Genomic DNA, 26,706 nt, shown 5'->3' on the forward strand with positions numbered 1-26,706 from the left:
CCACAATCAGGAGGGTCCCCAGGGAAGGGCTGCAGAGGTCAAGGCCTCAGACATGAGGCACTTTACCAGTGCAGGCAAGGGTCTTTCACTGTTTGAATGATCACAATCAGCGCCCGCCACCCCTATACCCTGGGAGAACGGGGGCAGGTGCAGCGCGGGAGGTGGGCTGGTGGGCTCACCGGGGCTCCCGGTTCTTGCGCACGAGGCTGACAAAGGTCTCCACCTCGGTCTTGGTGATGTGCTTCTCCAGCAGTTTACGATTGTTGTGCAGGAGGGCGGTGATGGTGTCCTCCGCCAGGATGTCGTAGCCGATCTGAGATTGCATCATCCCGAACTGCTTGGCGATGTGCTCCTGGAGAACAGATGAGCCGAGTGGCAGGGGGCCCGGCTCTGCTCCCGCAAGCCCCCCCGCCCCAGGGCCTGGGTACTCCCACTAGCAAGGCGGAGGTCCGGGGGAGGAAACCCGCTCTGAGCAGCAGACTGGGTTTGCCTAACAGACTTCTTCAGCTCACGCAGCCTATCTCCCGACCAGCCTCCGTGAGGGGGGAATTGCCTTGTGGGACTGGCTGTGTTATCTGTGGGGCCCGGGGCAAACTGAAACAGCAGAACCCTTCTTCGAACATTGGGACTTTCAAGATGGCCACAGCAGAGCATCGAACCCAGCTCGAGGCCCTTCTGGGTACGGAGACTGACTGCATAAAGCGGGCCCTACTGTCTGGGTCCCTAATGTATCCCCAGAGCCTAAAACAGCGCCTGGTGCATAGCAGGTGTGCACTCCGCAGCAACTACCTGCAGAGTGGTGGTGGGGGGGAGGGAAGGGAGCAAGCTGGCGAGCGGGTGAGCATGAGCGGGGCCACCCCAGCCGGGAAGGCTCAGGCCAGGTGTGGCAGCACACCTGGTTCTTGCGGTAATCCTCCTGGGAATGCCGCAGCACCCGGTAGCAGAGACGGAACATGTGCTGGTAGGGGGCGTTCTTCTGGTCCGACAGCTCTTCCAGTCGCACCAGGGGGCCCTCACCCCCCTTCTCACGGAAAGGGGCCTTCAGAATGCCAAAGATCTGGGGGAGTAGAGAATATGAGAAGCGATCCCCCTACACCTGTCTGCATCCCTCATTATCCCAGGAACCCTTGGCCCCAAAGTCACCCTGCCCCAAAGCCACACTGACAGGAACCCCTAGCTGATTCTAAGCTGGACGGAGAACCGAGCCCACCCACCATCAGCCCCACTTCCAGCCCCCACTCCCTTCTTCTGGCTGGGATGCCACTGCTGGCCTCAGCCCACCCATCCCCACGTGACGAATGCCAACTCTGATCCTGGGCCTGGCTCAGAGTCTGGGGGAAGAGCTCAGGGCTGCCATAGCTCATGGGTCTGAGGTTAAGAGAAAAGGCAGGCCAGTGTGGCCAGAGCCAACTTCATTAAAAAACAAAAACAAAAACAAAAAAAACCAATAATGTAGGGCACCAAGGTGGCTCAGTCGTCTGCCAAGTCATGATCCTACAGTCCCAGGATCAATTCCCAAGGCAGGCTCCTTGCTCAGCAGGGAGTCTGCTTTCCCTTCTGACACCCCCCCCCCCTCAAATAAGTAAAATCTTTTAAAAAATGTTAATGTAGGACGCCTGGGTGGCTCAGTTGTTAAGCGTCTGCCTTTGGCTCAGGTCATGATCCCAGGATCCTGGGATCAAGCCCCACATCCAGCTCCTTGCGCTTCTCCCTCTCCCACTCCCCTTGCTTGTGTTCCTTCTCTGGCTGTCTCTCTGTCAAATAAATAAAATCTTTAAAAAAAAAAAACAAACCACTAATTCTTTTTTAAAAAATGTTAATGTAATCAATAAATTTTAAAAGCAAAGATTGGGTGAGTGTGAAAAACTTTTCTAGAAACCAAAGAAATACAACCAAATGGAATAAGAAAACCTTCGTGGGATCCTGGGTCAAAAAACAAGCTTTAAAAAACACTTTGGGTAAAGTAAAAGAATCTGATATGGACTGGTATCATTACTAATTTTCTTATTGTGCTGACAGTATTGTGCTTACGGAGGACAATACCCTTATTCCAGGAGATGAACACTGAAAAACGTAAGGGTGAGGCTCACCCCGTTTGGAAATCCACAGATGCAAGGACGGATGTACAGACACACAGTTACGTCAAAGCCAAACCGGCAAAATGTTAACAAGTGGATTCGGGCCGTGTTTGTACAGTGTTCACTGTACTATTCTTGCACTACTTTCTCACTATTTGAAAAGTTTCACAATCAGGGGCACATGGGTGGGTGCCTCAGTAGGTTAAGTGTCTGTCTGCCTTTGGCTTGGGTCATGATCCCAGCGTTCTGGGATCAAGCCCCACATCAGGTTCCCTGCTCCGTAGGAAGCCTGCTTCTCCCTCTCCCACTCACCCTGCTTGTGTTCCCTCTCCCTCTGTCAAATAAATAAATAAAAATCTAAAACAAAACTTTAACTTAATTTAAAAGAGAGATAAAAGTTTTACAATCAAAACTTAGAAAAAAATATTTTTTTAAGTTATCCCCACACCCAGTGTGGGACTCGAACCCACGACCCCGAAATCAAGAGTCACATGCCACGGACTGGCTCAGCTAGCCAGGTGCCTCAGAAATAGTATTTTTTTAAGGATATTATTTATTTATTTGAGAGAGAGAGAGGGAGAGACAGCGGGAGCTGCAGGGAGTGGCAGAGGGAGAGGAAAAAGCAGACTCCCTACGCATCAGGGAGCCCGATGTGGGGCTCGATCCCAGAACCCCGGGATCATGACCTGCATCAAAGGCAGATACTTAAAAACTGAGCCACCCAGGCGCCCCCCTTTTATTAAAGCACAAGCTCTTGGGGCTCCTGGCTGGATCAATCTGCAGAGCATTCGACTGTTGATCTCCAGGTTGTGAGTTCAGGCCCCACACTGGACACAGACCTTACTTTAAAAAAAAAAAAAAAAGAAAGAAAGAAAAAAAAAGCACAAGTTCCAGAGCAGACATCCTGAGTTCAGATCCTGACCCCGCTGCTTTCTAGCTGCAGACTCTCAGTCAAGTCGTTCCAACCTCCACGTGTCAGTCTCCTCACAGGTAACATGGGATAATAATAGTATCTCCCCCAGGTGGACAGGATCAACCAAGCCAATAGGTGTAGGGCACTTAGGGCAGTGTCTGGGGCATGTGGCCAGGGCTCAACAAATACTCATTTTCCAAAAAGGGGTGAAGAGAAGCTGCAGAGAGACTGAAGCTCCACTGGGGATGGGAAAAGGTTCCTCTTCTGGACACCCGGCCCCTCCCCCAAGGCCCAGACCCGCCCCTCCTGTTTGAGGATGCACACACCTGTTTGAGGATGTTCTGTTCTCTCATCAGCTTCTGCCGTTCCCGGTTGGGCTTGGTGACCATGATGTCCAGCACATTCTGCCCATTGTTGGGGACGTCGCTGACGAAGAACACCAGGTCCTCCAGCAGCTGGATGACAAACCTTCATGAAGGGACACCAGGGATGACAAGTGTGAGGCACCGACCTAGGGAAACACCCCCAGGACCCAGGGGGCCACACGCCCCTCAAAGGCAACTAGCCCTGCCCCAAACATGCTCTCATCAAGCCACTCGCCTGCCCTGCTATCCAGAGCACAAAGCCCATCATCGGCTTTCAACTTTGCTCCCCAGCTTCACCCCAAAAGGCTCTCAAAACACATCCCTCACCCCACCCACCCTGGATTCCAAAGTGCCCCGGGACAAAGAATCTCTCTGTACTCAGATCTGGAAAGGAACAACAGGGCACAAGGTGTCTGGGGTGAAGGGCTCTGCATTTCTGTCCAGATCCTGCCACTTACTAGCTTTGTGACCATAGACAAGTCTCTTAACCTCTCTGAGTCTGAACCCTTCATCAGGATTAGTTCTGGGAGCACATGAGCTGTGAGGCAAGAGCCAGGGGCCACCAAAACTTGTAGGAACTGGTCCCCACCTCTGTCTCCCCAACCACAGCCAGCCAAGACTGCCCGGCTTCTGCTTTGTGACTTCTTGGTTCATGAAATGCAGACCCTTCAAGGACCCAGACGTGCGGCCCACCTGCGGTCATTTTGGCTGATGAAGCCCTCATTGAGTTTCTCCACAGCACTGGCCAGCATGGAGCTGGCATCATTGGCGAAGTCCAGGTCTCGGATCTCAGACACGGGCACGGACACGATGGCAAAGGCCTCCTTGTCCTCCTTGGTGGGGCAGGTGCCCAGCTAAAGGGAGAGATGTCAGCTGGGCACCGAGGGACAAGCCAAGGACCCTGCCTCGGTCTCCCAGCCCCAGCCCCAGCCCCGCAACCCCGGGCGGCTCGCACCATGAGCCGAATGGGCCGCTCCTCCTCAATGTCAATGGGCACGTTAGTGCTCTGGATCCACGTGTTGGTGCAGAGGTGCCGCAGCCGGACATAGGAGTTCCTGGAGGTGGGGCCGGGGGCAGGCCTCAGAGTGAATCCCAGCAGCCCACCTCGCCCCACAAGGGTGCCACATCTCCACATGACTCCATGGGGCCATGGGACAAGGGAGACCGGTCCCCTCCCAGGAGAAGCCCAAGCCAGAGAAGAGTGGCCAGCAAATGGCCCCAGGCCCTGTGCTGCTCCTCCGCACGTGCCTCGCCTGCAGCCCCAAACCCAGAGCGTTCCAAAAGCTGGAGCTTGTTTGTAAACTTGAAACCAAGATTCATTTGGACAAATGAGACTACTTAGATATTTATCCCACTTCACGGCAAGATGCGTGCGTCTCAGAGCAGAAACATTCTTGTCTGATTACGAAATGTAATTACCTTTCTGAAATGAAAAACAATCTGAATCTCAAAACGCACCTGGCCCCAAGAGCTTCAGGTGAGGGCTGGTGGGCCTACAGTGAGGGATGCCATTACGTCTCCCGTCAGCCCTGTTTTGGGTACACTTGATATGCCCACTGTCAGATCAGGCAGTCAGGGCAAAGGGCCTGAGGTCAGACACCTAGTAAATGCCAAAGCCTGACTGACACCTGGGGAGTTTCTTGACATTATGTCCTAGCATCTAGGGTTGGGGGGCCTTAAAGATTGGGGATCCCGGTCCCCCCCTCCTTCCCACCCCGTGGACAAACTTGTGCAGCCTGTGCTTGAGTGTGCAGAGCGGGAGGGAGGCAGGTGGCTGATGAACACCGGAGAGAAGGCATTTTGATGAAGCAGCCAGCACAAGGTAGCACCGCGTGTGACCAGAACCCAGGGCCGGGCACACGACATGCGTTAAGTAAAGGATAGATGCCTACCGCTCTGAGAGCTTGGTCCCCAGAGGGGCAGGACAGGGAGGTCCTGAGGCCAGAGCTCAGGAGGACAGAGGAGCATGGGATGCAGGGAGCCCAGGGACAGGACGGCACAGCCTGGGCACCCCTGTCAGCCCCCAGGCACACGGCACCTACTCACCGGGGCACAAAGGAGTCAGTTTTCTGCAGCGTAGTGGGGTCCAGCTCAAAGAGGGAGGCGATGTCATTGCCATGGGGCACAGCCACCAGGCGGTACTTGATCTTCTCTCCAGCGTTCCGGCGACCTACACGACTCTGGGCACCCTGGGATGAGGACCCCAGCTCAGACAGAAGCCCCTCCCTGCTCTCAGGTCCCCCCAAAACCATCTGGGATCCCACCCAAGAGGCCTTCTCCCTCCAGCTCACCTCCCAGGGTTTCCTGGCTAACCCCCACGGTCCCTCCCCACCGCGGGCCCTGGAGCCCTGCTCCTCACCATTCCTGCTGCCTTGGGATCACAGGCCTCACCCTTGTAGCTGGGGTTCTCCTGGACAGACACAAAGGATGGGCACAGCTACTGGATATGGAGCTACGCTCACATGACCCCCACCCCAAAACAAGGTCCACATAGGGCCCTATGTTGGGGCAGACGGTCCCTCACCCTCCTGGAGGTGCCCACCCCAGTGCTAAAGCCCAAATCACTCCTGAGGAAGCCACTAATGAGAGCTCCCAGTCCCTGCCCTTCTCGCCCTTTTCATGGACCCACAGATGAGAACACACACACATACAAACACACACATGCAAACGCCCCAGTATACACAAGCCTGCATATTATGGACAGACATACATGTGGACTGTAAGTCATATGAGGGGTGGGAACCTGGCTTGCTGGTGACTCCCTAGTGCCCAGAGGAGCTCCTGGCAAAGAGCAGAGGCACAGTAATATTCAACGGACTTATTTGCATCAAGCACTTATTTGATAGTATTTGTTAAATCCAAGGGTGCGGCTAAGCCAGGGTCCACAGACACGTGTGTCCATGCGTGCAGACGTGAGCCCGACTTCCAGGCTCACACGCGCCCATGTGCCCACACAGCCTGAGCTCCCAGGCGCCCTCTCCCACCCCGCTCACCTCGGCAGCCAAGTAGTTGCCCGTGGCCAGGTGCTTGAAGCGGTACAGGCCGTTCCAGTGGCCAGCTCCTCCACGGCAGGGGTCGTGGTGGACCACCTTGGGGGGGCACAGGGGTGAGGCAAGGAAGAGAGACTGGTGGCCAGGGAGGGGTACTCAGACCCCAGCGAGGCCTGGAGAGCTCTGGGTAAGTGGCACCCGGACCCCCACACCGGGCTCTACATGTCCTACCCTCCAGGGTGTTGGGGGAAAAAGGGGCGGGCCCCACGGCTAGCGAGGAGGGCTGGGTCCTGGGTAAGAGGCAAGCTCTGACCTCCACTTCCCAGAGGGCATTGGAGCTGGTGGCCGAGGTGGCAGACTGACGCAGTGTGGTACGCAGAAACACCTGCAGCTTGCCCTTGTACTCGTCGCACGTCAGGAACTTCTCCTGCTCCGCGTGGAACAGTCGCACCACATCTCCCTGCAGCCATGGGCCATGGGCTCAGGATGAACCAGGACTTCCCTGGGGGCCAGCCCCCACCTTCCCCACCCCACCTCAGATGTGGGCGCAGCTGGCACGGCCCTTGTGCTCCTTGCAGAGCCAGCAAGCAAAGGGCCGGACGCGGGCCGAGCCCCCCTGGAGGGTGGCTAGGGCCAGGGGCCGGACCCTCAGCCAGGCACTCTGCCCAGACCCCAGATTGAGACCCTCCAGGGCAGGGCATGCTCTTATCCAGAAGCTTCCCCAGCTTCCTATGTCAAGCCCACCGTTGACTGTCTCCTTCCCTGATTTGTATCTCTGGGGACCCCACCTGACCTCTAAGGGCCAATCTCGAGTCACCCTTTCTATTAAGGCTGGAGGGATATCACCTCCTGGGCTCCCCCCAGACCCACGGCTGCACCCCCCTAGGTGAATATGGGTAATTCTTGCCCATTTCTTCTGCTCCCGTGGGCCTGAAACAGCTGGAGTGCAGAGACTGTGGCCTATTCATCTCCAGAGCTCTGGACACAGAGATCAAGTCTGGACCCTGGTTCTGCTTTCCAAGCTGTGTGACCTTGGATAAATCCCTTAAGATCTCTGAGCCTCGGTTTCCTCTCATGCAAAATGGGGATATTAGGACCTCCTTGCAGAAATTGTGAGGGCCATGATTTGTATGATGAAGTAACCCTGCCCATTTCCCACATGCCGGCTGCCGTGTGAGCCCTTTACAGGGACTTCCTCACCCCATCCTCACCCAAACTGCCTGAGTACCTATATCATTATCCCCATTTTACAGGTGGAGAGACTCAGGCAGAGAAGGTAAGTAAGTGTCCTGCCAAGGGTCACACAGCTAGTGGTGAACCTGTGGTGCAGCTTCAGAACCCTCACCTTTCCACCACACTTCCTCCGGCAACGGGCCTGCAACCAGCAGGCTCTCAGGGCATGGCTGCCACCCCTGTTCCTGTCCCTAATGACATTCTCTGGCTTCCCTACCCAGCACCTAGCTGTGCGCGTGAACGCGCCAGGGAGCGAGCGGGTGAAGATACACAGATTAAACCCGTTACTTTGGCAGAACGTCAGGACTTCTGTATGCACACGGTATAGGGCAAGAGCCAAAAACGGGATGGGCTCTGTGAACTAGGCTGCCTGACCTCCAACATCCAAGCCGTGACCGGTTCACCGAAACCATGGGTTTCAGCCCAGTGATGCTTCACTGTCTAAAGGCCACACACAGATTTGGGGGCAGGAATGTGTTATCAGAGAAGGCTTCTGGGAAGAGGTGGCGCACAGGCTGAGGCTTGGTTGATATGTGGATGATGTACAGGCTTAAGGGAGGGAGAGAAAGGCCTTTGGGGGCTCCTGGGTGGCTCAGGTGGTTAGGCGACTGCCTTGGGCTCAGGTCATGATCCTAGAGTCCTGGGATTGAGTCCCACATGGGGCTCTCTGCTCAGCAGGGAGTCTGCTTCTCCTTCTGACCCTCCCCCTCTCTTGCTCCTCTCTCTCTCAAATAAAAAATCTTTAAACAAAAATCTTTTTAAAAAATAAAAAAGAAAGTTATTTGGACAGAGCATGGGTAGAGGAGGGAGGGGGAGGTGCTGAGCCCCTCGGCGCCTGCCAACCCCTATGCCCCAGCACCCATGCTAGCGGGTCTGGAACCAGGGCACAGGTCCTGACTCAGCAACCTCAGGCCCTTGCCTAAGAGGGCACAGGGCAAAGGGCAGGGTGCCTAGCCTGGCTCCACAGAGCCAGCGTGGGGGAGGGGATAGGGTGCTCAAAGGATCTGGGCCCCATGGTGAGGGGATGGGGACCCCTAGTCCTCTGGCACACCCTTAGCAAGAGAAAAAAACGGAGGCTAGCAGGGACCCAGATAGGATGCAGAGGGAGGCTCTGAGTCCAGAGACAGAGAAGGGGTGGTCCAGCTTGGGGGAGCGGGGTTTGGGGTGCTGCGGGGTGGAGGAAGGCTGAAGAGGGTGCAGAGCCTGAGAAGGGGGCACACAGAGGAGGAGACTCAGACGAGGAGCAGAGCTGGGCAGGGGGAGGTAGGGGAAGGGGGCCCCGGCAGGTGGCAACGGGGGTGGGGGAGGTGGGGGGCGGCAGTTCTTACCCCTTTCAACACCTCCTCCAGGTGGTCTCGGAACTGCATGAACAGGTTGATCTTCCAGCTGGTGTTGCAGTTCACGGAGTTGACCTGAGGAAGGGCAGAGAGAACGCTGACTGACACCAGGTGGATCCCCAGCAGGTGGAGGCTGGGGTGCAGAAAGGCCCGGGGTGAGGGGGTTGGGGGCGGACCAGCCCAGCTCCCGTCAGAGCACAAGGAGCAAGTGCTATCTCTCAGCCAGGGTCCACCCCCCACCCTGAGGTCCCAGCCCAGCTGCCCTGGGCTGCTGGCCTGGAGGGTGGAGAATGGGGCAGAGGAGCGGCAGGAGGCCAAGGCAGGACTAGAGGCCGAGAGCAGGGTGAGGAGGGGATGTCTATGCCCTCAGGGCCCCCCCGAGCCACTCACCTCCTTGCAGCCCACGTTGTCACTGAGCTCGTAACTGCTGGCATGCAGGGGCTGCCCGGCATTGACAGGGTTCAGGATCACCTTGTCCCCCACCACTACCTATGGGCACGGGAGCAACAGGGGGTAGGTGGGAAGGGCATCTCTCTGATCTCAGTCTGTCCCTCTAAGAAATGGGCACAACCTCCCCCAGTCCCCCCATCGGAGGCCCCATAGAAGCCCCTCTGGAGCTGTGGCCTGCATCTCCCACCGGGCCCCTCCAGCCCTGGCCGGTCCTTACATTGTCCCCATTGCTCCGCAGCTTCCAGAAGGGCTGGATGAAGAGCCAGGAGCCCTCATTGCCTGTCGCATCCAGCGTCACGCGCATGGCGTTCTTCTCCAGCAGCGCCGGCAGCCGCTTATTCACGGTCAGGTACTTGTTGCTCTTCATATGCAGGAGCTGGAGGGCAGGCGGGGTGCAAGTGAGGGTGCTGGGCCCCAGGAGGCCAGCCCCGCAGGGAGGGGGGCTCTTAGGACCCAGTGGACATTGGTCACAGCTGGACACACATACGGTGTCAGATACACAGACGTAAACACCCAAACTGAGAGACATGCAGCCACGCACATGAACACACGCCCCCCGTCCAGCACCTGGGTGATCACAAAAGAAGCCAGCATTTCTAAACACTCTCTGTGTGTTCGCTCATGTAATCTTACAACGACCAAAAGCGAAGCGCTATCACCGGCCTGATTTTACAGGTGGGGAAACAGAGGCACTCGAAAGTTAAGGAACTTGCCCCCGAGTTCCCAGAGCCAAGACTGGAACTCAGATTCCAGCATTTGCACTGGTGACCGGTGAGCAGAGAAGCCACCCATGGGCACAGTTCCTCAGGCCAGGCGGTAGGAGGCACGATATGCAGTCTCAGAGACAGTGCCGGGGCCACCCACTGGGGACACAGCACCCCCCGCCGCCGCCCCAGGGCATGTCAGCCACCAGCCACCCCATCACCAGCCCAGTGTCTCCAGGGGGCAATGCGGTCTCACCTGGATCACGCTGCCGTACTTCACCACATCCCCATGCACTTTCTTGTTCTCTGTGTCATTCTGCTTCTGCTCCATCTGGGCCGCATGCTGCTTGGACACATGCAGAGGTGTACAGCAGGCTCAGAAGCCTGCTCCTGCGGGGCCACATCCCCGACCCGCACACACATGTGTGCACGGATGCACATAAACACAAACACACACATGCATAGCTCCTGGCACTGTACCCAGAGTGACCCCCCAGAGACCATCTGGCCCATTCCCTCCCTCTATTGAGAAGGGACTGATCCTCAGAGTGTGGAGGGGCAGCCTGAAGTCAGACAGCAGGAAGCCCAGGGGAACTGAATCCTGATCCCCTGCCCCCTCCCCCCACCTCCTCTGGAGGGTACCGGCCAACAGGCCCGGGAGCTCCCTATGCTCTCGGACAACCTAAGCTGTACCTCACTGCCCCCATCTTAGCAGAGTCCCGATGCCCCCAACATGGGACACCTGCCCCAGCCCTAACCCTGACAGATGCCTAGTGCTCCTAGTGCTCCTTCCTCCTCCTTCTTCTCCTCCTCCTCCACCCCTCTCCTCCGTGACCCTCCCTCCCAAAACTGTATGTGCTCCTAGCCACTGCCTCCTGGGAGCCCCCACTATTGGGCCACATCCAGCTCTGACAGATCCAACCCCAGTGGCCCTCAGGATTTGGTTGGCTTCCCACTAGGACCCTTTTTAGGCACTTCTCTCACTTTAACCAGGAAGCTGCCTAAGGATAGACTGACTCTATCTCCTCCATCAGATTGGGGGTTTCTGGAGACAGGGCTCTGTCTCCTCCATCAGACTGGCATTCCCTGGAAGCACTGGCCCCTCTGTGCCTTGCTTCTCCTCAGCCCCACTCTCTAGGCCTCATGACTGAGGCGGGGGCAAGGGTGGCTGTGAGGGAAACTGGCCGTGTACCATGTGACTTCCCACAAACCTACAGTGTGTGACGACATGACTGTGTGTGTGTGTGTGTGTGCGTGTGTTCATGTGTGTGTGTGTGTGTGTGTGTGTCTGCGTGCATGCACATGCACATGGAAATGCCCTATACCCAGGCCAGATCCCCAGTTCAGCCGCAGGAAGGATGCCGGTGACAGCACCCAACCCAGGAAGAAAGATGGGATATTTATGACAGAGCTCTGGCAGCCCGCCCCTGAACCCCCTCTTTCCAGCCCAGTTCATAGCTGTGGGGTGAGGCCCATCCTTCCCCATTTCATTTCCACCTCCTCAGGGAAGGGGCCACAGAGAAGCAAGTCTCCATGACAGTGAGGGGCACACCAGGCCTGAGGGAGGACCTCAGAAACAGGCTTCGAAGCTGCTGACCACAGCCAAAGCCTCCTATTCGCTTTTTCATGGGGACTGGGCTCGGGGCCCTGAGAGTCTGTCCAGAGAGCGCTACCTAGGATGTCCACTGAGCCACTGCCTCCAAGAGACCCATGAGCAACTACCAAACCCTTCCATGGTGCACTGTCCATGTGTCCAACGAGCCCAAGGTGGGTCAGAGACCTGGGAGCCATTTGGGGCCTAACACAAAGTCTCTGGTTGAGCATGGACAGCCCAGCCCCCTCTAAGGGCCCCAGGATCCAAATCTATAAAATGAGGGAGGTGGTTAAGACTGGTTTTCAAGTCAGGTTCCCTGGAGCCACTATCACCAGGAACTAATGGTAACTTCCCGTACAGCTGTACAGGTTGTTCACTGCACCATGCTGTCCAGCTGAAGGGCTGGGTGGGAGCTGAAATCCAGTCCATCTTTCACTCACTGACCCATATGCCCTGGGCAGAGGGCCACGCCAGCCTGGAGGAAGGAGCACCTCCTTCTAACTGGCACAAAGGGTCATACAGACGAGTGGATCACTGGGAAGGCACGCTACTTCCCCTCTTTCACCGCATTCGCACCCACGCATACCACTCTCTTGCATGCTGGGCTTCTGGACTCAGCCACCGGGCCCCTTTGTCTCTGATGAACAACATCCAACCCCTGACATCCACGTGTGCCCAGCTCCCTGACGCGCACAGGCGCTCTGCTGCGCGCAAACCCACCTGCAACTTCTGGAGCAACACCACATCGGCGATCTTCTCCTTGTCCTGCTTCGTCTGCTTGGCCTTCCAGTACTGCTTCTGGGCTGAGTAGCGGTTCATGGGACACACCTTGAAGAGGCAGTCTGTGGGAGGGCGGGCAAGGGCAGGGGGAGATCAGTTCATGCAGGGCTCGGCCTGCCACCCGGCCCCCAAATCCCACCTCCGCTCTACCCATCCCTCCCCACCCTCCTGCCCCACTAGGGCAGAGAGGTAGTGGTTGGAAGAACCCCAAAGAACGTGGAGAAGGTGCGAGGGCAGGATCTCACTTGGGAGGCAGACACATGCCCTCCTCCCTGTGGCGGATTTATCAGAGGCCCTTGAGTCCCGACCCCATGCCCATTCTGTGCCCACTTTTGTGGACACTGGTGGCTGACAGCTAATACCTACATCCTTCTCTGACTCACTGCCATCTTGCCCACAGATGCCTGGGAAGTTATATCCCATGCCATCCCCGCCCCCCGCCCTCAAGAGCAGCTCACTGCGAGCTGCTGACACAGAATCATCGGGCCTCTGGAGGTGACCTGTGTGGGGGTCTGGTCATTCCCCAGCTCCCTGCAGCATCGCCCTGGAACCACATCCTTGCCTGGGACTTCCCTGGCCCTAAATGAGGAAGGCTCCCTCACTTTCTCCTCCTGAGACCCCTCCTCCATAGGCTCTGCTTCCAGGGAACTAGACCTAAGACCAAGCCACTCAAAACTCCATGAACATGTTCACTGTTCCGATTTTTATTGTGGAAAGCAGACAAAACACCTTTGATTTTCGCAAGCCCAAACTCCAGAGAGGGAGCCGATGTTTCTACTCATCTGAAAGAAGCAGGAGTTGGAAAATCCTATTCTGAAGTGTGGCAGGAGGGGATGGAGGATTATGGGTCAGGGTCAAGTGATGGCTCAGTGGCTGGGCTGGGTTGCCAGTGGCATGGGTTACACTCCCAGGCAGTGAGTTCCCCGTCACAGGAGGGAATCACAGCCTGGACAAGGGACTGGCCTCTAAGATGCTCTCATGCTATAGGCTGGGCCTCCATGACTGCATAGGCTCCAGCGGCATGGCGCCCAGGAGCTGGGATGGCTGTGTTGGAGCGTCCCTCCTTCAAGTCCTTTTCATCTGCCCTCCAAAGGAAGGCTAGGTGCCCACTGTAGTCAAGGCTGGTCATCCAACCCCCAAAAACTAAAAAGCAAAACTGGGTGCTCCTGGGTGGCTCAGTCAGTGAAGAGCCTGCCTTCAGCTCAGGTCATGATTTCAGGGTCCAGGGATCGAGCCCCGCATTGTGCTCTCTGCTCAGCGAGGAGTCTGCTTCTTCCTCTCCCTCTGACCCTCCTCCCCACTTGTGCCCTCTCTCTCTCTGCCTCAAATAAATCTTTAAAAAGAAGCAGCAGCAGAAGCAGCAGCAAAACTGGATTTTCTAACTAGTCCATGAACACGCAGCCCCCTGGTGCCATCCGGAAGAGAGACTGAGCGAATCGAAGTTCAGAGAAGACAGAACTTCCTTAAAGGGAGAGGGGGAAACAGCAGTTCTATAAGTGGGTAGAGTCACCAAGGCCTGCCCTGCCTGGTCCACCTTGATACCACCAGCAGGAGCGGGCACTGCTTCTAGAAACAAGCACTCAGTTTGTTGGACAGAGTAGGTCTTTACAAGGATCTGCTTAGCCCTCAAGAAGCAGCTCAGGTGTCACCTCCTCCAAGAAGTCTTCCTGCTTCTTCAGGCTGGGCTGGAGCTCTCAGGGCTCCCCAGACCCCCAGCTTACCACACCGATCTCACTGCCTTGTTAGAAGCCACCAGTTCCCAGCCAAAGTCAGAGCAGTGACCCAAGCCAGGGATTGTCTGGCAAAGTGGGGGGAGGAGGTGGTCCCAAGAGAGGTAACAGCTTGCATTTAGTGGGCAGGGCAGGGATGCTGGACATCGGCACCATAAAGATCGTCCAGCACAGGGGCGCCTGGGTGGCTCAGTGGGTTAAGCCACTGCCTTCGGCTCAGGTCATGATCTCAGGGTCCTGGGATCGAGTCCCGCATCGGGCTCTCTGCTCAGCAGGGAGCCCGCTTCCTCCTCTCTCTCTGCCTGCCTCTCTGCCTACTTGTGATCTCTCTCTGTCAAATAAATAAATAAAATCTTAAAAAAAAAAAAAAAGATCGTCCAGCACAACTCCTGCCGAGAACATTCTGCCACACACTTGTGGGTGGACTGCTGCGGGCAGTGCTCTGGGTCCAGAGTGGCACACAAAAACACAAAGGATTTTTTGCCTGGTTTCAGCAATCAGTGAATTTTTCAAGAATGCAACTCAGATATAAGCTGAGGGAATCTGTGTTGTCCTTTGTGTTGTTCAAACTTTACCAGGAGTGTTTTTTTTTTTTTTTTTGGCTGTTTCAGAGAATGCATCACTTCTGGCCATGCCAGATGCTTGCATTTGTGGCTGCCCTAGTCATGATTCACAGGCAAGCTCTGACTGCGTCCTTGGGCCTTCTAGTTGTGCCCGACATTGACTTCTAAAGCGCCTATTACTTCATTAGAAATCGCTTTCCTTTTACGTCTCTTTTTGCTCACACTTAGGACATTATATTGGCCTCATTCCCTGCCCCCCGCCAGCTCCAGGCTCCCTCAGACCCTGGCCCCGCCCCCCCCCCATTTTATATGATATAAATTTAGATATGCATCTGTTGTATTACTTTTGAATTCCACTTAAGAATATCAAAGCATGCTCTGGTTCTGACAGGCTAATCTGCAGGTGGGCAGGGCCACATGGAGCTCATCACCTTGTCGCCAGCGCCTAGCCTGGGGCTCAGCAAATACCTGCCAGATGAACGCATGAATCTAGAAATGACTCTTTCATGCGGATGAGATGGGACCTGAATTTATAGCTGAGAAAAGAGGAAAAGGATGAGGCACTGCAAGTGGAGGGAAGGACCAGAGGGCACCACGTGGAGGGGGCAGTGAAGTGATAGCAGCCAGTCACTTTGGGTCTGGCGAGCTGGGACGGGAGGGGCCAGGCCAGGACCCTGAACCTGAGTGAGCCTGGAGCCCACAGGCCTTGGCGATCATGAACTCTCTGGTCTCCCTACACCTCCACTCTTCCCCCTTACCCCACCACTCCCAATCCATAAAGGAGAACAGAAGGAAAGAGAGAGGTGGCCCCGGGTCGCCCTAGAGCAGAGGTTCTCAAGCTTTTCTGAACTGACTCCTCGAGGAAAAATATTTTTGGATCACCATTTCATGAAACAACATGAGGGGCTTCCGCCCCTGGTAAGCGGGGCAGGCTCTGACGGGGCTGAGAACCATGGTTATAATATCTTTTGGACCAACCCAACCAGAAAACAACTAACACAACCGGATTTTTCAAACGGGTATTATTTTAAGACTTCTGAAAGAGCTGACAAACGAGCGAAGAATTATTGGGCCCGAGCAGAGGATCAAAGGGAAGTTAGAAAGCTATAGAGACACCCAAGTTTTCACCCTGAGAATAGTCACTGATTCCAGAAAAGAGGCTTTTTATGTGGATGGCTTCATCAGGGGAAGGGGGTGGGGTGCAGAAATCCAAGCCCAGGCCCATGGAAGGTAGGAATCTAACAGGAAACACCCCACTCAATAAGCTGGGACCCCAAAGGGTTACACTCCCAAGTGAAGGCTGAACCCGAAACAGAACAGATCCTTCCAGGAACTAGAACCCTGTTGGAATCCCCTGGATGGTTCAGGAAACCCCAAATCTGAGCCTGGCCTCAGACAGCCTTGGACAGACGGAGTCCCAGGAGTCTGGTAATAGGATATGTAAACCCCCTCTGGAGGAAGGTACCTCCCTCCTGGTCTATAACCACTTGTACCAAATTCTTCAGATGCAATGGCCAGCATACAGTCAAAGCCAGCCAGGAGCTCTCGAGAACTAGCTGTTGTGAGAGAGAACCAACCCACTAAACAGACAGTAGAAACAGACTCGAAGAGACTCCAGACACAGATGTCAGCAGAACAGATATGCCTACTCTGCTTAAATCCACGAAAGCCCAAGGATCCCCGCAGAGAAGAGGAAACTGTAAAGAGTAACATCACAGACTGAAAAAGAACCAAATGGAATCTCTATAAATGAGAAAGCTTCAACAACCACATTTAATACTCATCGAAGGGGCACCTGGGTGGCTCAGGGAGTTAAGCCTCTACCTTCAGCCCAGGTCATGATCTCAGGATCCTGGGATCAAGTCCCGCATTGGGCTCTCTGCTCAGCAGGGAGCCTTCCTCCTCTCTCTCTCTGCCTGCCTCTCTGCCTACTTGTGATCTCTGTCTGTCAAATAAATAAATAAAATCTTTATAAATAAATAAATAAAAATCATCGAACGCATTTAACAAGAAGGAAGGAGCTGAAGGAAGAATGAATGAAACAGGAACGACCCCTACTATCATGATGCATTCGGATTCCATTGTGTCCAGGTCTTTAAAGGATGGTGGAGCCCCCCTAAAGGGACTTCGCACAGCCACAAATGGGTCAGAGCCCTTGTCTGAATGAATCACTGCTCCGGAGTGTCCCAGGAGGGGGAAGGAAACCAGACGTGATCTCTCCAGGCTCCCGACTCTTCTGTCTTTGTCTGGGAAATGGACTCCCTAGCACTTGTCAAACTTTTCCTTTTCTCTCTCACACAGATCATCCCTTAGAGCCTGGTCCATAGTGCATGTCGAGAAATGCTTGTTGAATGAATAAATGACTTGAGACCTCTCCAATATCTGTGGCACACCTCCAGGCTTTTACGGGGCTGTTGGCCTAACAGCAGCACTGTCAGAACCCCAGAAGGGGCTGGAAACTTTCTTCTCCCCAAACCCCAGGGCAGGAGGGCAGGATGGGAGGAAGAAAGATGGAAGGTGACCAAGAGACCGGGCTCACACAGGAACAGCAGCAGCAAAGGCCAAGAGAAAAGTATGGGTCCGGGGAGGTTTCCAACAGTCAGGACGGTGTGTGTTGGGGGACATGCACTCATGGCTAAGGGGGTCCAGAGCCTGTGGGGCGGCAGACAAGAGGATATTCACGTAGTAAACAAAGTCTAGCGACATTCCCTGAAACTAAAGTTCCTAACAGTTCAAAAAGCCACTGCCACTGGGGAGCTATAAAAAACACAAAGTCCTGGGGCACCAGAGTGGCTCAGTTGGCTCAGGTCATGATCTCAGGTCGTGAGATGGAGCCCCCGGTGAGGCTCCATGCTCAGCAGGGGCAGGGGGATCTGCTTGAGATGCCCTCTCCCTCTCCCTGTCCCCCTCCCCAACCCCTTGTCTCCTTAAAATAAATTAATTAATTCAATCTTTAAAAAAAAAATACAAACTCCTAGGTTCTGCATCAATTCAGCAGGCTGGAGCAAGGCCAGGCGAGGTGGGGGCCGGGCAGGTGATATGCTTATATAAAGGCACCCTGAACCCTAAATAGTTCTGCCGCTCCAACAAGATTGAAAAACACCAGTGCCCAGGACTGGAGAACGCAGCACAGGAATAAAATTCTACAGCCACAGTAATGTCCAAGCTCTGTCGTAAATCGTGTAAACATCTGCTTCTAATTATTTTCAACATTTAGACTCTACCTACTGAACAAAACATAAAAGACTTCATTGTGGTTCCAGAAGAGAAGGCAAGGTTATTCGGTCTTGATGTAAAACTGAATGTGCGTCTGGCAGCAGAGGGAAGGGGCGTGGGGCAGTGCAGGGGCTGCTGGCCTGCTGGGGAAACCAAGGTGGAACCATGCCCCTCTCCCCGGCGTTTATAGCAGGTGACAACAGAGAATCGAGACAGGCTGCCCCCGAGATAGGCTGCCCTCAGGAGGACAGGGCAGAGGAAGCGGAAGAGTGGCCCAGGGGAGCTGAATTCTCCTGGAATAAGCAACACAGGGCGAGACCTGGGAGCAAACAGAACAAACAATGAAGAGCTTGAAGGGACTGCCTTCTCCTATGACATTGATCCCCCCCCCACCCCCGCCACCGGCTCCCTGGGGCAACCTCGCAGCTGGTCTAACCTTCTAACCTTCCGGGAGCACACCTGTGTTTGTTCAAAATGTCAAGGGACAAGGGTCTTCGCTGCAGCACTGTCTGGAAAGATGGAGATTAGGAAGAGCTCAAGTGTCCATCAGAGGGGACTGGTTAAATACATTCCAACCGATCCAAATAATGGAATGTTCTACAGCCGTAAGAGGGAGAGGTCAGAAATTCCCACAGGTGCTACATGTGAGTAAACCTTGAGGCCATTATGCTAAGTGAGAGAAGCCAGTCACAAAAGGACAAATACTGGATGACTGCACTCGTGTGGGTACTTAGAACAGTCAAATTGATCGAGGTGAAAGTAGCATGGTGGTTGGAGAGTGGGGCTGCGGTGGTAACTATTCAATGGGTTTAGAGTTTCAGTGTTGTAGGAAGACGAAAGTTCCACAGCGGATGGTGGCGGTGGCTGCCTATCGGTGATAATGTGCTTAATGCCCCGAACCATACACCTAAAAATGGTTAAAGATGGGAAACTCTGGGGGTGCCTGGGTGGCTCAGTGGCTTAAGCCGCTGCCTTCGGCTCAGGTCATGATCTCAAGGTCCTGGGATCGAGTCCCTCATCGGGCTCTGTGCTCAGCAGGGAGCCTGCTTCCTCCTCTCTCTCTCTGCCTGCCTCTCTGCCTACTTGTGATCTCTCTCTGTCGAATAAATAAATAAAATCTTAAAAAAAAAAAAAAAGATGGGAAACTCTGTGTTAGAGATCTTTACCACTGTTTAAAGATAAATAAATATTTCCTAAATGTTTCAAAGCAGCTAAGTTGTAGAAACACTATTTTCACACAGTTGTCCAGGACACAGAACAGAAATAGTGTCTAAATGAAAAAAACAAAAACAAAACAGAGTTTAAGATCTCTATATGCTAATATGGAAAGGTCTCCAGTAGGATCCGTAGTAAGATTTATAAAGTCAAAACAAAACAAAAAACAGAAGAATGTATAGAGAATGCTACCTTTGTGTAAGACAAGGAGGAGGGACTCTGAATATATGTTTGTATTTGCAAACACTGGAGGATGCATAAGGAGCTCAGGAAAGTGGTCTCCTGAAGGGATGATCATAGAGGAGGGGAGTGGGGGGACCAGGCAGGTGGGAGCAGACCCTGTCCCCCTATCTGTACAATGTTTTGATATTTTAATCATATGAATAAATTACCTAGTCTGTTTTTCTATATGGTTGCCCCCAGGAAGGGGGGACAGAAGGTCCGAGAGAGTGAGGTGGGACACCACGGCTTTCACCTTGAACCTCGAGTCTGTATTTGCATTACTTTTATAAAACGGGGTTGAGGGGGGTGAGGAGAACAAAATTTTAAGGGGCCAATAAACATAGAAAAGATGTTCCATCTCACTAGTCCTCAGAGGAATGCAAATTAAAACCACAGTGAGATGCCATTTCACACCCAGCAGGCTGGAAGATATTTAAGTGGGATAGACCCAAGTGTGGCAAAAATGCAGGTGGAAGCGGTGGGGGGGGGAGGGGACACACCCACAGTCTGTGGGGGGTGAGCTCCCACAGCCCCATGGGAAGGCTCAGAAGAGCTTCCTCGCAGCAGGACTCCCCCTCCCTGGGAACACACCCAGGAAACTCTGGCCCGGAGCCCAAGGACGTGGATGGGACCACTCACCACAGCATGGCCGGCAACGGCCAGAAGCTGGAGATGACCTAAGTGGCCATCAGCGGGAGAACCGATAAAAGGCTTGCTGCTTATTCACCCAATGGAATATTGTATAGCAGTTGACGAGATGAACTAGACCCACATGTGTCAATGTGCAGAAATCTCACAAACGATGCAGAATGAAAAATGTGCAGAAAGATTTTAATATACGGGGTTATAAAAACAGGAAATAATACCCTGTATCACTCGTGAGTATAGCCCTGTGGATTAATAGCAAAAGTATAAGAAAAGGCTCCTGAAATATACACAAATTTCTGATGAGGATTTGCCTCTGGAGAGGGAGGGAGAGGAAAAGGATCAGGGAGAAGACCCAGAGGGCTTTCGCTACAGGCATAAGAGGCTTTAAAAAAGACAGGGTCTAGGGGCGCCTGGGTGACTTGGTCAGTTGAGCATCGGACTATGGTTTTGTCTCAGGTCGTGATCTCAGGGTGGTGGGATGTGGGACTGAGCCCCACATCAGGCTCTGGGCTCAGCGCAGGGTCAGCTGGAGATGGTGTCCCTCTCCCTCTCCCCACCCCTGCTCCTCCCCGTGCCTGCACCTGCGGGCCTTCTATCTCTCACTAAGGGAAATAAATAAAATCTTTTTTAAAAAATGACAAGGTTTGAAATGAACATGGCAAAAAGGATTTTGACAGAGCTCTCCTGACTTCTGTGTAGAGTTGAAATATGTCTTAATCATAACAAAAAAATAAATACATAAACGGGGCTCGGAAAGTGGGGCAGGTAGAGCAGAAGCACAGGCTTGGGGGAGGTGAGGGCACCCAGCCCTATAAATACAGGGAGGGCACCTGATCGGCCTCCTTCACCGGCACTGTCCCTCCCCCACACCAGTCTGGCCCCTGCATACACTCCTGGGGTCGTTGTAGCTGGGAGTAAGGTTGACTAGGAGGCGAAAGCTGTCCAAGCCCTTCACTGGGTTTCCCCGGGCTCCGCATGGAAGAGGAGATAGAAAAAGGGCTCATGGGAGGGAACATGCCCAGACTTCAGGGCCTGACCAGCAGCTCACAACTCAGAGCAGCCATAACCCCAAGATTCCTATGGTGAAGCAGAGGTTAGAGATGGTGGGCTGAACTGGGTTATCCCACGCATTGGGGAACCAGTAGCCTGGGCCTCCCCAGGCCCTGCACTCTCTGGAAAGAATTCCCAGAACATGTCGGGGCTTGGAATGGCCTTAAAGGATGGCTAGAGCTGAAACCACAAACGAGAAGCCAATCAGGGGCTTATAGGTTGGCTGGGAGCGTCCCGGGCTTTGCCAGCTCAGCCTGGGGGTCTCCAGAGTCAGCGGGTGAGAACAACCAAGCTGCAGGGGGAGAGAGGGAGAGACCAGGGTTCGCAGCAATAGCTGGGCCCACCCAAGGATGGCAGGACAGCACTCGGGGGCCCTTAGGACACAGCCATCCCTGATAACTTCTAGCCCACTTCTGACATGCCTCCCACGGCCGCGTGCCCTTGCCGGGACCTCCTTCCGGTGCCAGGGTATTTACAGGAGAGAACTGGGACTCCCAGGCAAGAGGCCAAACTCTGCTTTTCTTTTTCTCCTCTGCCTCAAAATGAAGAAGTTGGAGACCATGTCTCTTTGTCCCAAATTCTAATACTCCAGCTGTACCCACCAACCCCTGGGCTGCACAGAGACCTCGTCCTGTCCCAGAAGGCCGGCTCTTCTCAGGTCCAAATAGGGCCCCAGGAAGTTCAGAGGGGCCTCTGCCTGCCTCCCCCAGACACCACAGGCCAGGACCTGGGGCAGAAGGGCAGGGAGCAGGCTGGAAGCTCTCTGAGTTGGCTGGGCGCAGGGAGGCCCCTCCCTCAGTAGCCTCAAAGCTCTCTTACTTCGGGCTCCAGGAGAGGCCCATGCGCCGTCTCCACCTTCAGGACCCGGAGAGCAATCAGACCTGGGCCAACAAGCGGGAGGCCCGCACGAGCGCCCTGAAACCCCTAAAGCCTGGGCCCAATGCCTTGGAGGCTGGGTCTGACTGAGGGACTCTGGGACAGGTCACATCGATGGAACTAGAGGAGCCAGGCCTGAGAGAGGCAGCAGGGGCGGGAGGAAGCCTGAGGAGGGGCCGATGCCTGCCTTTTTCCTCAGCTGTGTAGCAGACCCCCACTCTGTGGCAGACACCACACAGAAAACATTGAACAAAACAACCAGAATGGAGGTGAGAGAGGCAGCCAGGCCCGATGGCAGGGCTGAGGGGTCCACGGTGGTAAGGGAGGGAAGTCCAGGGGCAAGGCCCGACCTAAGACCCCCAAGCAGAGCCCGTGACAGAAGCAGAATAACAGGTGTGGGGCCCCTCTGCGGACTGGGGGGCCCCCCTCCATCTCCTCCAGCCTCCCATGGATAGACAAGGCCCCAGCAGACCGACGAAGGCTGGGGATGCCACAGGATTATCTTAAACCCCGCTTCCCTCCCAGCATCCCCCCTCAAGGACAATCCCCGGCTAATCTCTCCCCAGAGGAGCAGCCCCATGGGCAGACAAGGCGGCAGCTGCCTGGCATGTTCCTGCCTGCTCCCACCCTGCCCACCACACCCGGGATCTGTCTGATTGTCTGTCTCAGCTTCGCAGGGCATCACAACAATAACACCTTGCCTCAGCTGGGCACAGTGACAGCGGGAGAGCATTTAATTCCCTGGGCGCCCCTGTGCCTGCAAGGTGGGGCTGAGGGGCAGAGCCAGGCCGGGGCTCCACCAACTCTCCTAGGGCTGGAGTCATCCACGGCCTGGGCCTGGGGACACAGTGGGACAGGGATCACGGGTTCCAATCCCCACACCACCCCTATGGGAGCACATGGAAGAGCTCTCCCCCCGACCCCCGGGACCTCCCAAAGCCTGAGAAAATTCTCCCTCCCCTGCTCCCTCCGAAAATGCCCCATCGTGCAGACAGAGAAGGCCTTGTGGCTGGTGGGGAGTTGTGGGGGCGAACGTTCTCCCAGCCAAAAGTGGGTGTGCCCCTGAGGAGTGGAGGCAGCCCCCAGAAAATGAAGGCAGAGGCCGTCTGTACCAAGATGGCAGTGGAGGCCAATGGGGGGGTTCCCACTGACAGTAGTGTGAGGACTGCCGGGCAGTGCCTCATCTGACCCAGCCCATGGGCACTGGACGGGGTCAAATGGGTTCTGTCCCTGGTCCAGGACTCTGCAGCCTGGGAGGAAGGCTGGTGTGGAGGTGGGGGTCTTACCTCGGAACTTCTTAGGTGGGTTGTCCAGGTCCCCCGCCGCGGGCTCCACCACACAGCGGTCATCCACCAACCTGGGTGAAAAGGTAGCTCAGTCAGGGGGAGAGGAGAGACCATTTCCCCAGGTGTCCCTCCTTAGGGGCAAGGGATTCAGGGCACCAGGGAGGCCTCCCCAAAAACCCCTCTCCATCACTGTCCAACTCCCAACCCCTCAAGTCTTTCCCTTTCCTGGCACCACTGTTAAAACGGATGGGGGAGTCCTAGGAAAAGCCCAGAGACACACCCAACCCACCCCCAACCCCCGCCCTCTGCCGGAGGGAGGGAGCTAGAGCTGTCCTTTGAGGGGGTCTGCCTCCAGTCTGGGCTCCCACGCACTGTGGACATAAGGCTCATGAAAGCCCTGAGACCCTGCTGCCCAGACCTGAAAGGGCAGTGGGCAAAGCAAGAAGGAAAGGGAAGAGGACTAAGAGAAACAGACAAAGTAAGAGAGACTCAGAGAGGGTGGAGGGGAGACACAGAGAGAGCAGAAGAGAAAAGATAGACAGAAAAATAAGTAGGATACAAACAGAGGCACAGAAAGACTGGAGACAGGTGGAAAGATGGGAGAAGCTTATGAAACATCAAACTAGGGGGACCATCCTTTGGTCCCAAAGAGCAGACAACAAACCTAACACCTTCTCAACCCCAGTCAGGCCCCATTCCACACCCTCCTTTTTGACCTACCCTAGGGCCCCAAACCCCCCTTTAAGCCACAACTGGAATTAATCCTGAATCTCTGGAGGACAACCATCCACCCACCCAGCCACCCATCCATCCATCGTCCATCCATCCACTGATCTATCCATCTACCCATCCATCCATTCATCCATCTACCCACCATCCATCCAGCCACCAATCCATCCATCCATCCATCCATCCATCCATCCATCCATCCGTTCCTGCATTTAAGTCTTTAATGCCATCCCAGGCGCTAGGATACCGTGATGATCATCCACCCTTTCAGAGGCTAAGTCTATCTCAGCACTTCACAGCTGTTCCCTCTGAATTCTCACCAACTTCCCCACAGGGTCTAGTCATTAACACCATTTTTTACAGAAGAGGAAACTGAGTTTGAAGGTGAGATAATTTGCCTGAAGTCACAGAGCTGATTCCAAAACCCCCTCCTCTCCTCCTTGGGTTGGCTAACAAGGTCTTTTGTGATCTGACCTCTACCCACTCCCCCACAGCTAGCCTCACAACTTCCTGCGCAAACCATGCTAAACCCTGCATTGATTCCAAGGTCCCTGGAGCTCTCATCCCTACCGAGGTGACTACCTCTGCAGTGGCAGTCCGTGATGCCCTTCATGCCCAGTCCACCCTGGCTCCCCACCAAGACCCAAGCCTAGCAGACCTCATTTATTCTTTGGCCCTCAGCCCCTTTTTCTACTCTATGAAACCTCCCCTGGCCAGTGCCCTCCCTTCCACTGGGCCCCCTTCCCCTGTGTTCCCACAGCACTTGGTCCTGGCCTCTCCTGCTGCCGTGTCTCTTCCTACTACCACTATTTGCCATATCTACACTCTGGGTTCCTTGAGGACAGGCCGCTGGTTTTTCCTTGGGCATGTGATCCATAAGAATAACAAAAGCAAGCAGGATTTTGAGTCTAATGTTTTCATATATTGTTATTTAGTTTTCTAAATCTATTTTGTTGTTGTTGTTGCTGTTGTTTTAAAGATTTTATTTGACAGAGAGAGAGACAGCTAGAGAAGGAACACAAGCAGGGGAGCAGCAGGCAGAGGGAGAAGCAGGCTTCTTGCTGAGCAGGGAGCCTGATGCGGGGCTGGATCCCAGGATCCTGGGATCATGACCTGAGCCCAAGGCAGATGCTTAACGACTGAGCCACCCAGGCGCCCCTAAATCTGTTTTGTTATTATTGTTATTATTTCCATTGTTACTATTTCCATTCTCTGTCCCCCATTTGGGCAGAGAAGCCCAAGTCCAGAGAGGTAAACCATCTGGCCAGGGACACACAGTCAGCAAGAAGGGCTGGGTTTTGAAGCCAGGCTGAGCAGCGTCAGAGCGGATGTTGGGCAGGACTTCACAATGATGGGGAGGGGAAAGGCAGCTTGCTCTTCGAGGATTCCACCTCCCCACCTTGGTCTCTTTCCCTTTTCCCGGCCCCCAGTACCAAATCAGCACTTGTCCCTCTGCCCCATTCCATCTGCTCGCACTCCCTTAGGCATCTCAGCCACACTCGTGGGTTCAAAGGACTGCTTTAGACACTGACCAATGCCTCCCACAGCCACCTCCCCCACAAACTCCAGACCGCAGCTCTAAACACCTCCACCTGGATGTCCACGGGCATCTCAGACTCGGCAGGTTCAAAACTGAGTTCCTGATCTACCACTTAAATGTGCTCTTCTTGAAGCTCTCTCCATCTCAGCTGACAGCAATTTCATTCTTCTCGTTGCTTAGGCCAAAAACCTTGGGCCAATCTTTGGCTCCTCTTCCATCTGCTTCTCACACCCCATCTGTGAGGCAACCCTGTGGGCTCTATCTTCACCATATGTGCGGAATCTTACCCCTTCTCATCTTTGCCACCAGCACTTGGCCAGCTGTCCCCTGGATGTGGGTAACCACCTTCTCATCGATCTCCAGATGTCCCCCTTATCTCCATAAGACCCATTCTCTACACAGCGCGCATACCTTTCCTTTAAAAGGTGAGTCAGATCAGGGCAGTCCTCTGCTCAGAACCCTCCAGAACTACCCATCTCCATGTAAAAGCCAAGAATTCACAAAGGCCTGAACCCACATGATCCAGCCCTCACCTCTCTGACCTTATCTCCCTCCCCTGCCCCTTTGCCCTCTCCGCTCCAGCCCACAGCCCTCCTCCTCCAGGCTCCTCAAACCTTCGAAGACACTTGGTGCTGCATCTTTTGTCTGCCCCCAGTCCCCCTCCTGGCTCCCTCCCTCCCTCCCGCACTTCCTTCAGATCCGCTGCTCAAATGACCCACCACCCTGAACGCCCTCCTTTTTAAAACTTGGAACTGCTCCTTCTCACACTCCTTAGGGTCCTCCCTGCCTCCCTGTTCCCATAGTACTTCTCACCACCTGGCCTGCTGTACTTTTTACTTCTTTATTTTGGTTACACGCCCCCCCCCCCCCGATGCCCCGACTGACTTGGTATGGAAGATCCATGAGGACAGGGATGGATCCGTTTTGCTTCCTGCAGTATCCCCAGACCTAGACCACTGCCTGGCACAGAGCACACACACGGAACACACAGTGAGCGAATTAATTCACTTTACCAGCTTCTAAGAAAAGTAGATGAAAAGCAAAAGGTAAGGCCCCTGCCTCGGGGAGTTTCAAATCTCATTGGGAAGACAAGTCACACGCTCAGAAGAGTTTATGATATAAAGAATGTGTATGAGTGCCAACTGGTGGTACCAGCTGTGGATTTTGTCCGAATCCAGGGAAGGAAC

At 54.6% G+C, this 26,706-nt stretch overlaps 1 protein-coding gene across 3 annotated transcripts in view; it reads right to left on the reverse strand.

Moving 5' to 3' along the window:
* Nucleotides 1–26,706, reverse strand: part of ITPR3 (inositol 1,4,5-trisphosphate receptor type 3) — a 66,548-nt gene that overhangs the window by 27,233 nt on the left and 12,609 nt on the right. For 2 of the 3 annotated variants that reach the window (XM_032340606.1, XM_032340608.1), the window contains exons 2-16: nt 23,251–23,321; nt 12,385–12,506; nt 10,327–10,413; nt 9,584–9,742; nt 9,307–9,405; nt 8,908–8,991; nt 6,660–6,806; nt 6,350–6,445; nt 5,716–5,766; nt 5,403–5,545; nt 4,312–4,411; nt 4,050–4,210; nt 3,318–3,459; nt 896–1,057; nt 180–352 (exon numbers count right to left, since the gene is read on the reverse strand). In XM_032340606.1, coding sequence (XP_032196497.1) covers nt 180–352; nt 896–1,057; nt 3,318–3,459; nt 4,050–4,210; nt 4,312–4,411; nt 5,403–5,545; nt 5,716–5,766; nt 6,350–6,445; nt 6,660–6,806; nt 8,908–8,991; nt 9,307–9,405; nt 9,584–9,742; nt 10,327–10,413; nt 12,385–12,506; nt 23,251–23,321 — 1,797 coding nt within the window. The remainder of the gene's footprint in view (nt 1–179; nt 353–895; nt 1,058–3,317; nt 3,460–4,049; nt 4,211–4,311; nt 4,412–5,402; nt 5,546–5,715; nt 5,767–6,349; nt 6,446–6,659; nt 6,807–8,907; nt 8,992–9,306; nt 9,406–9,583; nt 9,743–10,326; nt 10,414–12,384; nt 12,507–23,250; nt 23,322–26,706) is intronic. The other variant, XM_032340607.1, reaches the window with a different exon arrangement.

Source organism: Mustela erminea, chromosome 4, assembly GCF_009829155.1.
Source record: "Mustela erminea isolate mMusErm1 chromosome 4, mMusErm1.Pri, whole genome shotgun sequence".
NCBI lineage: Eukaryota > Metazoa > Chordata > Mammalia > Carnivora > Mustelidae > Mustela > Mustela erminea.